Genomic DNA, 13,981 nt, shown 5'->3' with positions numbered 1-13,981 from the left:
CAGAGCACTGGAACAGGCTGCCCAGAGAGGCTGTGGATTCTCCTTCTCTGTAGATATTCAAGACCCGCCTGGACGAGGTCCTGTGCAGCCTGCTGTAGGTGACCCTGCTTCGGCAGGGGGCTTGGATGAGAGGTCCCTTCCAACCCCTAACATTCCGTGATTCTGTGATTTTCTTTAGGTCTTAGGTCTTCTATTTATTATTTTTGGGCCCAGTTGTGTTACTGAGAACCCCACAGTTGAGGATGACTTAATTTCCCAGCACCGGCTTTGGTTACTCAGTTGCTCCCATCATCTCGTGTAGTCCGCTGCGACCTTTTGCCGTTTCTATGCAGAGGTGTCGCTCTCCCAAGAACTGTCATAACAACAACAAAAAAATCATCTACAAATACAAGACAGAGGTTTACCCACTTATTATGCTTCTTACAGACTGTTCTGTGGGTAAAGAAAAATCCCGCAGGAGGTAACTTTTCTCAGAGGGTGAGGCCAGACTCGCCAGGTCCGCTCCTCCCCTCCGCCGCCGCCGCTTCGCTTCCGATTTTATTTATTTCGTGTCCCCCACGGTGGCTCCTGAGGACCCCCGCGGCCCCGCGGCCGCGGCGGCGGGGTGGGGGTGGGGGGGGCGGCGGGCGGCGCGGGGCGGTGCGGGCAGCCGGCGCCTTCCCCGCGGGGCCGGGCGGCGGGCGGGGCCCGGCGCGGCGCGGCGGGCGGCGGCGTTAAGGGCCGGGGCGGCCGCAGTCGTTGCGGGCTCGGCGGCCGGGCATGCCCCGGCGCTAGCGCGGAGAGGGGCGCCGGTGGGGCCGTCCGTCCGTCCGTCGCCATGGGGCGGTACTCGGGGAAGACGTGCCGCCTGATCTTCATGCTGGTGCTCACCGTGGTCTTCTTCGTGGCCGAGCTGGTGTCGGGCTACCTGGGCAACTCCATCGCGCTGGTGTCCGACTCCTTCAACATGCTCTCGGACCTCATCTCCCTCTGCGTGGGCATCTCCACGGGGCGCATCGCCCGCCGCAGCCGCCGCGGCCCCCGCGCCACCTACGGCTACAGCCGCGCCGAGGCGGTGGGCGCCCTCAGCAACGCCGTCTTCCTCACCGCCCTCTGCTTCACCATCTTCGTGGAGGCCATCCTCCGCCTCGCCCGGCCGGAGCCCATCGACGACGCCCAGCTGGTCCTCATCGTCGGCACCCTCGGCCTTGCCGTCAACCTCGTCGGGCTCCTCGTCTTCCAGGACTGGGGCGCCTGCTGCCGCCGCCGCCGCCCGCCCGCCGCGCTGCCCGGCGCTGCCCCGGCGGAGGGGGCGGACGAAGCAGGTGCCTCTCGGCTGCGGCCCCGCCGCCCCGGCCTTCCCTCGCCGCTCTCCCCACCCCCGCGCCCTGCCCCGGCCTGCCGTCGCCCCGCACCTCTTCCCCCCACCCCGCCTCTCGCCTCGTCTGTCCCCGGGACCCGGCCTGTGGGCCCCGGGGAGCCGCCGTCACCGCGCTCGGGTCCCCGCCGCCGCCTCTCTCGCCTTGCACTTTACACCGGGCTGCTGGGTGGCCCCTCGGGAGCGAGGAGGGAGGCCTTGCTGAGCTGCACGGGAAATGGTTTGGTTTGCTCTTGCTTGGTAATTCTTGTCGTCTTTGAAATGAGTTGGTTTTGAGAAGGTTGATGTTTTTTCTGTTTGTAGAACTTATACACAACACAGCGTTTCTTCTTTGAATGCAGGTGATTCACCAAACGACCAAAAAAGCCCTGAAGAGGGGTTTGAGAAGAAACAAGAGAAAAAGTCTGAAGCCTTGAACATCAGAGGTACAGCATGGCAGTATACTGCTAATATTAGACGAACTTTAAACACTTTCTGGTTTCCCTTTCAGATTTTTTTGTTTTTTCCAAATGCCAGTAAGAAATGGAGCAGAAGCCCACAACTCTTCTGTGTGTATGGACCCAGTTATCTTTAGCAGAAAGGTTTTGGTTGTAGAAAATAGCAGGGACAATAGCAAAGTAGTGTGAGGTTGGTTTGGTTCCGAGTGTGCTCACATCTTGGTTTTAGCTCTTTAGAAGAGTGCAGCTGAGCTTTTTTGGGACGGGGGCAAAGCTCAAGTCGCTAGAGGCCTTGCAGGAAGGTAAAGTGGGCAGCGATGAGGTACTGCTTGGAGCGTCACTGCTGCAGTAGTTGAGCAGTTTTCAGCTTCCAAATGCGTTTGGGAAGGGAACAGCATTTCTTTAAATCCCGAGGTTGATAATGCTTTAGTGTCAGCACAAGGAAAATGGTGCTGAAACTGGTGCTTTCAGCACAGTGTTTGTCCAGGTCTTTGAACTGTGAACCTGTTCCTGAGAGAGCCTGTGACAGGATCTCACGTAATGCGGCAGGTCCCCGCGTTATCTGTGGAGTGAGACAGTATAGCCGCTTCTAGGGATAGATTAACCAAGTGTCTCTGCCCCTCTCTGTGCAGGCGTTTATATGCATACACGTTTATGTACCTATTCTGAGCAGAGCCAAAAGGAGATGTCTCCGAGTACATTAAACACCGAGTCTGTCCCCAGGGAAAGTGCTGTCAGAAAGCTGAAGCAGAATGGTAGTTTCAGGCTTCTTACGGTCACTGGTCGGCGTCTGATGTTCCTCCAAAGTCGTGTACACTGGCAGGAGTTCAGCTTAAGAGGTCGACATGGCAGGCAGGCACCTGAGGCACCTGAGGCTTTTTTTTTTTTCTCTGGTGTGTGTCTGTCTACCTGTCTTGCAAAAGCATTTTCAGAGTTGTGCAGATGTGTCTGTAAGGGAGGACACTTTGGAAATCAAACCATGTGCTGGAGCCACAACATTTTCCTGAATGTCTAGAAATCAGTGTCACTGGATATTATGGCATTATAGTGGTAGGATTATTGAAGCACGAAAAGCAAACTGTCACTGTGAGGGATGGAGGAGAGAATTGTGAGAAACCGATGAGTATATTTTAGAGAAGGCCTTACTTGCCTGAAGGATAGTGTTTAGGCATAGTGATGCTGGAAACTTCCAAAAATGTCAGAATTAGAAGGAGTTTTGTGTCAATTTTTTTTTAAAAACCTGTCATCTTTGATTTTCAAAAAGAGAATTTTTCTTTAAGTGCTACTTTAGTATGTTATCTTTGCAAAATCTGTTTTTATTGTCCTTACAAATATTCCTTGCTTCTGTAGCCAATGCTACAGATATGTGTCTTTAAAATTCTGATTCAAAATCTGTGTTTTTCCTTTGAAGTTAATTACATAGCTATACTTACTTCATAATCACTTGGCAAAATATTGTGTACATTATCGAATCAGAGCCTCCCTGAAAAATATGGCTGGACAAAATGGATTGGCAGAGGAACAGCTTCCTTGATTTCAAGAGTGGGAGGAACAGGAATCCATATATTCTGCCTGGCAGGATTAATTGTTGTAGTGTAAAATTATTCCCTTTGCTTCTTGAGCATATGCAGAGTAGTTCAGACTTTCCAGCACAATCTGTTGGAAACTCTGCGTTACCTATCGTCTTACCATACTGACTTTATTTAACAAAAATTCATTTTCGGTTCTGTCTTGTACCTATAGTTTTTGGGGAGCGATAGGGAAATGGGTTCACTTATGTCTAGGCCCTCATTATGTGATGCGTAACCAAGCGGTACATATTAATGATGATAGTAGCATAAAATAAGCATTTTCCAAATTTTGCATTCTCAATTCATAATTTATCAAAATCCTGAATACTTGCTTAATTCAAAAGACAACTTTCTGAAACATTTGCCAGTTCTTTTTAAGCTGTGCTCTCTAGTTAGTTGCCTTGGCAATTGCATCCTGCCTGTCCCTCTTGTTAGTGCAATAGCTGATAGCCAGCGCTGAATCAGGATTATTTTGTGAATGAAAGGGAAACACTGCAACACTGTTAGGAGGAGTAAAACCCTGTGGGAGCCTGCCAAATGGGGCGAAGCACCCCCGACTCCAGCAGAAAGAGCTGGACTCGCTGGAAGCTTGTACTTTCTTGTCTGACCCAAGTGATTCAGAGGAACTCCAGTGGTTATTGCCTTCATTTGTTGCACAGAAGATCAGTGCTCACACGCAGAGCTGGCCAGACGCTGTAGCACAGGCATGGCTCTAGGTCTGCTCCAGCATCACTGAAGAGTCAAAACTCTTTGCTGTGCTGATGAGTTTCGGAGGGAGCCTTTTGCAGCTTCTCCATCCGTGAGGAAGTGATTAAACTGGAGGGAAGCTCTCGAGAGTGCTTGTCATAGAGATGCTAAAAGGAGACGGTCTGTTTTATTCTCTCACAGGATCCAAACAATGAAGAATTGACAAATTAATTTCGTATATTTAGAGACATTATGAATTAATCATGGGTTTCGAAGGAAATCTGACCCCCAACAGTAGAGACTGACAAAATGGGAGGGCATTTGAGCAATGACGGGAAGAGGGAAGATTATCTGAAATAGTGGGGGGAAAAAAAAGGAAGTTAAAAGGAGTTCTTAGATTATTGTGACTTTATAGCAGGAAGACTACTTTGTTCATTACAATTGAAAGGGCAGATAAAAAATGTGTTGTTGTAAGAGCCTGTTTTGTGTCTTTACCTTTTCTGCAAAAACATCCCTGTAGATGTGAAAAGTGGTACCCAGCATTCCTCTGGATTTAGTAGCCCAGGCACATATGAAACCATGGTGTCCATGTGAATGACTTAGACCAGATTCTGTTCTGGGGGGGTCTGAGGGCTAGTGGTGTTGGTGGGACAAAGTTAAATATGACTAGTAATCAAGCTTGATCTGAAAATTGGAGTTTGAGGGCGTTTGGAGCCATAGGAATGGGCTTAGGTTTCACTTATTTCAGCAGTGTCATAGAAGCTGATGGAGGAGAGTAACTGTTACTGGGGGTGGTCTGGGGCTCTCAGCTTCCAGGGTGGAACAGATAGATTTAGTCATCAGTTTTTAAGTGAGATTTGAGATTTGATGTGCCAGGATCTCTTAATAATCTGCACGCATTTAAGCAAACACACTTTACGTTGCCATGGCATTGCAGTTGGACCGCAGTTGCTAGCATAACCCTACACGTTTAATAATGCATCCCAACTTAAGCAGCTGTGGTTCACTCAGTATTTACCTTGCTGTTTCATTCTGAAAGCTGTTATTGAAAACTTTGGTTATGATGTTAGTGCTTGGAATATTGTGTTTTTCATGTTAAGTAGAGCAGACTTGAAAATGCAGCACTACTCTCCCCCCCCAAAAGAAATAAAACCCCCAACAAACAAACAACCCACTAATGGAAATTGTGCCATTTGTTTCAGGTGTTCTTTTGCATGTTATGGGAGATGCACTTGGATCTGTAGTCGTGGTAGTTGCTGCTGCAATCTTCCATGTGCTTCCTCTGGGGGATGCTCCGTGTAATTGGCAGTGCTACATCGATCCAAGCCTGACAATCATTATGGTGTTCATCATCTTGTCCTCTGCATTCCCGCTTATCAAAGAGACCTCAACTATTTTGTTGCAGATGGTTCCCAAAGGTGTTAATATGCGACTACTGAGTAAGTCAAGCTTGTTGTTGAAGTGCTGTTAGTTTTAGTGATATATTTTAATGCATATGTTATTTCTGGAATGACATGTTTGGATTATTTACTCATAATAGCTCTAAATTCTCAAGAACCATGAGAAATAGTCACATGCCTGTGTCCTAGCAACATGACTCAAATCTCTCTGGATTAGTTAAAGCATGCAGTTTGAGAATGTGGTACTCCAACAATACATCAAAAATACCAGCCCTTGAGCTGTTAATGCTTGGTGTGGGGTGTTTATGAAAGAAACAACATTGAATTACAGTATTTCCCAGCACTGCAGCAGCTGCTTCCGAAAGGCTTCCAAAACAACTTAGAAATTTCCATTAAGGTTGGTTAATTTTGTAGCTCTCTGGCGTTGTTCACAGTGGTTAATTGTGGAGTAGCACTGATTGTTTCTGGAATTCCACCACACTCGGGGATTAAACAAACCAGAGATGTGGGGTCTTGGCCGAGGAAGTGGTGCTCTAGTGTTGCTTCTGCAACGGCTGGTGAATTGCCATTGGGGAGCACGAGGGATGGGTGAACCCAAAAGCAAGGGTGGCCAGCTCGTGTGGTCATCCGGAGACTGAACCCAAGGCAGCTGGGAATAGACATATTTACTAAGTACAGCTCTCTTAAAACGGTAGTTTGGAGACTGCTGCTTTCATATAGGGCTCTTAATGGGAAAGCTAGTAATTAACCAGTACACCAAAGCCTCTAATATCCTTCTCTTATGTCTTCCAGCTGACAGCCTATCTCGTGTACCAGGGGTTAGCAGCCTTCATGAGGTGCACGTCTGGGAGCTTGCAGGTGGGAAGAACATTGCTACTCTTCATATCAAGTGCCAAACCCCTACTGATTACCAAGATGCTGCTTATAAAATACGGAAGGTTTTCCATGAAGCAGGGATCCATTCTGTGACCATCCAGCCGGAGTACATTGACCGCAAGACCTCCCAGCTACTGTGCAGCTCGCCCTGCATCTCAAAAGCTTGTGACTCTCAGCTGTGCTGCAGTCAGCGGGAGAACCCCCTGGCTAAAACTAATGGCAGTACTGAGAAAAACAATAGTTGCCTTTCTGCGCTGCATAAAGACAATGGTTCAAGTAAAAATGATATTGAAATCCCCATTGAGCCCCCATTGGCAGAGGATAGCAGTAAAAATGTGAAAAATTGTGATGTGTCTGGTTACAAATCACAGTTGAGCAGTACACGACTTTAGGCAATTCCCTGTACTCTGCGTTGTGTTTTCATAGAACAAATGTATCCTGGCTGGGAAGGGGGTCATCGGTGGTTGTAGCTGAAGTTGGTGTGGCAAAAAGATTTCTGTGCTTTAGCTGTAAACCAAAATATGCCTAAACCCCCCTTGTATCTGAAAAAAGGAATAATATTTCCATGAAGGGTGTTGCATTCATCTAAGATTTTTCTGATACAGCCTAACCCAGTTCCTTACCAAACTATGAGTGAATTTCTGGTGTTAGAGCGGATGGGCTGTGTTGCTGTCTGCACTGATGCTTGCGGTTAATGGCCAGTGGCACTGGGAATGAAACTCTGGCCTTTGCTGCTGAAGTGGTGAGGTGTTGCCTGAAAGCCCTGTGGCCTGTTAATGACCATACTGGGCTGAGGTACTGTATATTTGTAGAGGACTTCAGTAGAGTTGCTTTACTGATCCTTAAAACCCATTTTGGCATAGACAGTTCATGTTTAACAGTGATGCTTGTGCTTCTGGCCAGTGGAGTCTGTGAATGAAATTCAGAGCGTCTAAGGGGGAGGGGAAGCACTCAGGAATTTTGACTTGCATTGTTTTCTTGATTGACTCCTGTATTTGGGGACAGAGTAGAAGCCAGTCTTGCTTCTCTACTAGTAATACTGGAGTCCTAGCCTAATCTCAGATAAGTGTGCTAAGGAATAGATTTCTTGTTATGAAAGCAAAGAAATACTTACTAATGTTGTCTGTACTGATTCTAGCAAATGGAAACGCAGGCAGTCATCCAGTTAACTTTTATCTTGTTCACTGTTGTGATTGTACAACTCAGTCTTTTTTATTTTTATTTTTTTTTCCTCCTGACAACAGAAGTTATAATAGCCACCGTCTTAATTCATCATTGTGCGGGACGATTGCAGTATCTTTAACACTGAGTGTCTGTCATTATTCATGCTGAATAAATAAGCTAATGAGTTTATTATGAACAGTTAAAATTCTGCAGTTCTATTATTAAGGCATAATTTAACATTATATTCATCAAGAAAGTCCCTTTGAAGTTTTATATGCAGTATTGTCACTTAGAGGGAGCTTTAAAAAAAAATTGCAGGGAATTTTTCCTGGTTTAGTCCCAATTATTTTGTGTTGGTTTGTTTTAAAGTTCTAAGCCCTCCCCTCTGCCCTGCTCCTCCTCCCCCTGCCCAAAGGTGTATTGCAATGTGTATTTAGTGAAGCAATTCCTTTATCTTTTTGCTGCTTGCCTTTTTTTAAGGCATGGGAGGTGCTCTAAGGAAAAGAAGATGATGTGCCCGGTCACCAGTGCTGGATTGGTGGTCAGGTCTGTTCTCCAGGTTTCTTGGAGAGGAGACCCACTATCTAATCCACACTGTGTGTAGTGCTTAGCCTCACCGGCTATACAGACCAGATCCAGAAGCTTTCAAATAAATTTTGCTGTCAAAAGCAGCCTTCCAGTGGTCTCTGTGGCCTGGACAGGCTATTTTATTAATTTATTTGTGGGGACACCTCTATAAAATAGCGGTGTCTTTACCTCAGTGACACCTTAACAGAAAGGGAAAACTGACTTCCTGCCTGGGCTGGGAACATACCAGGACCTCCTTGTAAGGCTGGTGAGAAAGCAGCCAATTCCTTATTAATAAGGACAATCACATTAAGTCAATGAATGTTAAAACACACAGCAGGCCGTTTTGCTGCTTGGAAAACAGTATTTACTGAAGCAGTGATTGTAGTCTAAATAGTACATTTCTAGATTTGTAGTTACCCCTTTTGAACAGATTCTTGGGTGAATTAGTACATTTTACAGCCTTTCGTCGTAGGATTGTATTATATAAATTAAATTATGTATTAGTGTAATTAAAAGCTTGATCCTCCAGTCTGTCTGATTCTGTTGTCAGCAGCCAAGGTGAAAGCAGCAGGATCTGGCTTGGGAGTTATTGCACAAATTAATGTAAATTGGGAAACGTTAAGTATTGCTCTGTCTTTTAAAAGTATGTGGCATAAAGTAAGGCAGCCCTTTCTTCTGTTCTTTTTCTGTCCTTGTTTTCATCTGTGATGATGTTTAAATGTCAGGGTTTAGATGTAAATAACAAATATATTTATAGGGTTTTTGAGAACTGGAATAGAAAGCTCCCAAAATAGCAACAAAGTCTATGGGAGAACTTGCTTCCCAGGTATCCTCTAAAATAAGCACCCTTTCATGATTATGCATTTGTGTCTTAAATCAGGTAATTCTTTCTATGTATGCATTTTATTAAATGGTTGAAAGATGGAATGGCAGTATTGTTTACTCTGGAATTAGAGAAAACTGGCGTGTGTAATGTTGAAGCATTTGACAAAATGGACCATCTTTTTCTTTATTCATCCAGTGTTTTATAAAACTGTGATTATCTATTTTTTAATTTTTGAAGTGTTGTAACTTGCAAATACAATGAAGTAGCATTCTTAAACGTTCTTCTTGTCTGGTTGAATGTAGTGTAATTGTTGCCTGTGAATAAATAGGAAAATAACAGGGATTATAGAAATCTTCAGGTCTGGAAAGCAAGCAGATTTAAAATTTGCTTTACTACTTAAGCAAGCAAAACCAACAGAGCTATGTTATTTATGAGGTGAACCTTGTTTTTTTCCTTCTGCGTAGGGACTTTCAGGGTATCCAGCTAAGGTTTCTGACCTAGTATCCTTATTTTCCTTTGAGTCCTGGAAAAAATATATTTCTTCTCTGTTTTAAGTGTGTCACAACTAGGCTCTGCTGGGTGGCCCCTCTCTACTTCTGTAGAAGACTTCATTCCAGTCAGCGTGTATTTTGTGTTGGCTGATTTCCCTTCAGTTCTTGGCATATCTCTTCTAATTCTCTTGAAGTAAGCGTACCTCATTTTGAAATACAGTGGATTTCAGCATTTGCCCTTGTCCATGGGCACTTGTTCTAAATTCAGTTTTGTAGCATATTGCACTGTTGAAAAATCTCTTTTCTGGCCTCTTTAGCTTAATTGCATTTTTCTCCCTCAAATTCAGTAATGTAAAATTTCTGATGATGGCAGGCTGATTGTGCTAGCCCATCCTCTTCAATTACTCCCTTCTGATGGCACCATTATGATACTCAATTCCTCTTGCAGTTGTTGCCCCCATCTGTCCATCACTGTCTGTAGCAAAGGAAATCTGCTTAAAACACAGGCAATTTTCAACTGAATGTCCAGCTAATGTGGCCCTCTGATCCATAACCAGTCACACATGGGACCTAGTTGCACAACAGCGAAACGTTTGCTAGCCTTGGCAGATAGTTTTGAAACAAGAGTGAAATCTGGAATAAATTGACATGGCATTGAGTGCAAAAGCAATTTACTGGCCTTCATCAGTTCTGGGCTTTTTCTTTAAAGTGAATTCCATTTGGTTTTGTCATCTTTTCATATGATATCCTTTAACCAAACATGTCAATTTGATATTTAATTTTTCCTTCTTCTGTAACTTTCTAAATGCAGATCTTGCCTTTGCTTTTCTATGTAAAGAAAAGTAACTGATGCTGTTTTGGGGAGTATTGCCTTTGTTTCGCCAAATTTGCAGCTGACTTCCTTCTCCTTCTGTTCGTCGCGACATGTATTTTGAGTTGTAGTGCAACCATCGTTTTTTTCCTCTTAATGTTTTTCTTGTTCTTCGTCTCTTCAGTAAAAACAGTATGATTTTGCTAGTCTTCTGGCCATGGTGGTGTACCTATAATACAGTTTAGAAATACCTCTTCTATGCACTGGTTTAATTTTTGCACTTCATTTAATTCATATTCACCCACTTTCTGGTTCTGTTGCGTGATACAATTTACCATTGCAAACAACTTTTGGATCGTGTTTAGTTCTTCCTGTTCTTTCCCCTCACCTCTACCTGATTATAACACTTGCTGTCCTGAATGCTGCCTTTTATTTGGAACTTTGAAGGGAGTATGCTGGCATCCAAATTTTCCCTGAAGTGAAGTTCACCACCCAAGGTCTGTTGATGGCTACTCCAATGCCCTGTGATCTGTGTAGAAGTGTTGACTAAGTAGTCATCCTGAGATATAAATATATATATTTATATATTTTAAAATTCTTTATAAACCACCTCAATGAACTTTTTAAAGAAAGCTGTTTTTTAAACCTGAGAAGGTATAATGAAATCACTAGGGTTCATTAGTCATTCATTAACACCTTGGGGGAAAGCTTGGATCACTGGTTGGAAAGCAGGTAAAAGGGACATTTATGAAAAGACAATCCAAATGCTGGGAAGATTTATATAGGTTCTACTACTTGCTCTGTTGTACAGTGGAAGCACTTTCTATGTTAAATACTTTATTTGAACAGTGATATCTTGATATGAGGATGTCGCTGTATAAAGTTGTTACAGTTATGGAGTTGTGTTGCTCAAAAATTTCCTCTAGGTTTTTCTGTTCCTTGTGTGATTTAATTTATGGGCCAAAATGTAATTTCCATGATTGGTGAATCAATGAATTGTAAATCTCACTGTGCTTTTATTAACTATGAGTGAAAAATTACTTCGAGTTTTATGTACAGTTATATTTTTTTTTTCAAAATGAACTTTGAATGTCTTGTAAATAAAGTATTTTTAAATAACCTTGTTGTTCTGAGCTTGATGTATGTTAGTAATAGAAAGCATGTGTCAGTTTGGGTAATTTTAAGACCTTTATATAAGTAAAATTTGCTCTTAATTTAGCTCTATGAACTTGTTAATGCTGCAAATTTGTTATGTATTTGGAAGAAAAGGTGACAGACACTCTAAAGCTTTTCATCTGCAAGCAGCTTAGCATTTCCTGACCTGGGAGTGAATTCAGAGATTGTTAGCTCCGGGGTACCAGACAAGGATCTTGGCTGCAACTGGGTGGGCTGTTTGCAGAACAGATGCTGTTTCGCTGACTGGCTCTGCTAGGTTAAGCCTGCTCGTGTGGTGATTTAGCTTCTGCTTAACAACTCTCCACCTTTCTCCATCTTTGGATATACACCTGTGTATGTATGATGACGCTGTCGGATGGCAAAAGATGCCTGTATGTGTAACATCAGGCTCAGGAGAGCTTTGAGGTTCTCACCTTCATGGCCTGAACATGAAGCTTAGAATAAATCCTAGGTAAGCCCTAACACTACAAGCTCAGGTGCTGTTTTTGGAGTCATGGAGGTGCCTGCATATGTTAACACCTCCTTAACATCAATATGGAATCGTCTTCCACCTGGGTCCTATCCAATCATGTCTGATTCTCCAGTTGTCCATGCACCTACACCTTTTTATTGATAAAGATCAGTAAGAAGGCAGTAGTAGTTGTGCCTGGCTTTTTTAGAAAGCTTTTGGATATGTCCAAATTGTAGAGAATACATAAATGCTCCATAACAAATTAAATTCAGTTCTGTCCAGTATGTTGCCTGTGAACATGTGCTTGGGAATTTGTGTCATCTTGGTTAATGTTCCTCAGCTTGTTGCTGGTGGACTGCTGGTGATTTGGAGGAGAGAAATCAAAATCTAGAAAGCAATTGCTTACAAATAAAATCATCTATATGCTCAAGCAAAAGAAAAGGAAAAATTAAGAACAGAAAGTAGATGTTGAGGGTTTAATCTGTTACTGGTTGCAGATGAAAACCATCATAGCAATTCTGCCCAAGTGGTCCTGGGATGTCTTTTCAATAAGATAAGATCATGCTTGGATTAATAAATGTCAAAAAACACCCCTTTAGTAGGACAAGAAAAACAAGATTTGGAGTGTTGAGTTTTAATCCTGGTGTTTAATGAAGTTTTCCCACTGCACAAGCTGGCATAAGGCACTTGAAATTCAAGGCCTTCTCCTCTACACAGAGTCTTGTATTTTGTATCTGAGTCTTTCTGGAGCAGAAGGTATTTTCTGCACGAGAAGGCTGCTGCTGTTTTGATACTTACCTACCCTCCAAGAAGCCACAGAGGACTAGAATGAGTTTGGGCTGGATGTAGTATGTTGAGGTTTTTAAAAGCAGCTTCTGAAAAATATCCACAATCTGTATGGTTTCTTATGCATCCAGTATTTATGTATGCAAAAGGTTTGTTTATGCATTTGAGTTATATATTTGCAGTTACAGATTGTTGAGCTTTAAAATGTGGGGTTTCAAACACACACCCTTCAGTAAGAATATTATAGGAAGCTGCTATGGATTCCCCACGGATGGGTGCACAGCGTCTATCTGCTGAAGGCAAATACTTTCTGACCTGGTGGAGATCCTGTTCTGAGCCAAGGTTGTAGTGAGAAGTGGGGAAACAATAGCGGTCACAAATGGGTGATGAATGGTCAGTTGAATTCTCTGGCAAATTTAGAACATAGTTGGGATGAAGTTAGCGAGTCTTCCAGCTAGGGCAAAATGGAGATTCAGTCACTCTGAAGGTAGATGTGCAATGAAATGTCTGTCGAGAGAAGTTGATGAGGTATGCAGCCGAGACAAGTAAGCCTCTGTCTCGAGGGACACAAGCTTCTCCAGATGCAAAGATGGAATTTATTGTTGAGTCCTAGCTGTATTTTACAGCCAGAAATTATTTTGCTATAAAATTCTAGGTGGAGAGGCATAATTGTAATGCTTACCATCAATTCTCTAGAGAAATTACTGGAGCAGCCTGTGGGTTTGTGGCTCAACTTGTGTCTGCTAAAGTGTGGTCAATCTTTAACACCATTAAAGTGTACTGCCTTGCTGTGATGGGTTTCTTTTCTTCTTTTAGTGGGGTAGCTAACACGTTGGCTGTCTGATGAAAGAAGCACCTGTCTTGGTTGACAGAGATAGCAGGTATTTGAATAACCTTGAAGCATTGTCGACTACTTCTGTATTAATAAATTAAGTATACCTGGGAATATTCAAAGGCACAGAGACCAACTGGCGTAGAAGAGCTTGCATCAATGCTTGTAAAATATTGTCCACTTCAAAAGAGGGTGGCTTGGTGCTGATTGCCAAATGAGATTAGGTCCTTGACTGTGGACTGTGCCCAGGAGCAGCTTGGAAGAGCACTAATTGCCACAGGCCAAGAAATACTTGAACAGTTTAGTAATACCGATTATCATGGTTCATCCCCAGGCAGTGTTTAGTTTGCTAATATTGGTGAGGCCCTTGGTCCCTGAGCCTCTGCTCTGTTTTGCAAGGTAGCAGTACCTGCAGAGAGAAAAGGCGATGAAATTGGTGGTGGTTTCTTGGGATCTGAACAATTCTGGCAGCTAGTGGGGCCGAAAGATTTCCTGTCTTTCCACACCTATGCTGTGCTCTATCAGTGCGCAGGGCGAGCTGGGAGG

At 43.7% G+C, this 13,981-nt stretch overlaps 1 protein-coding gene across 1 annotated transcript; it reads left to right on the top strand.

Moving 5' to 3' along the window:
- The first annotated feature begins 716 nt into the window (after positions 1-716).
- On the top strand, positions 717-9,833 carry SLC30A10 (solute carrier family 30 member 10). Its single transcript, XM_075413018.1, has 4 exons — positions 717-1,304; positions 1,699-1,782; positions 5,255-5,491; positions 6,245-9,833. Exons 1-4 carry the CDS (start codon positions 818-820, stop codon positions 6,718-6,720), a joined length of 1,284 nt encoding a protein of 427 aa, XP_075269133.1. The 5' UTR covers positions 717-817; the 3' UTR covers positions 6,721-9,833.
- Positions 9,834-13,981: the final 4,148 nt, after the last annotated feature.

Source organism: Opisthocomus hoazin, chromosome 2 (assembly GCF_030867145.1).
Source record: "Opisthocomus hoazin isolate bOpiHoa1 chromosome 2, bOpiHoa1.hap1, whole genome shotgun sequence".
In the NCBI taxonomy this organism is placed as follows: domain Eukaryota; kingdom Metazoa; phylum Chordata; class Aves; order Opisthocomiformes; family Opisthocomidae; genus Opisthocomus; species Opisthocomus hoazin.
The sequence above is the reverse complement of the archived record's forward strand: the minus strand, read 5'-3'. Positions and strand labels throughout refer to the sequence as shown.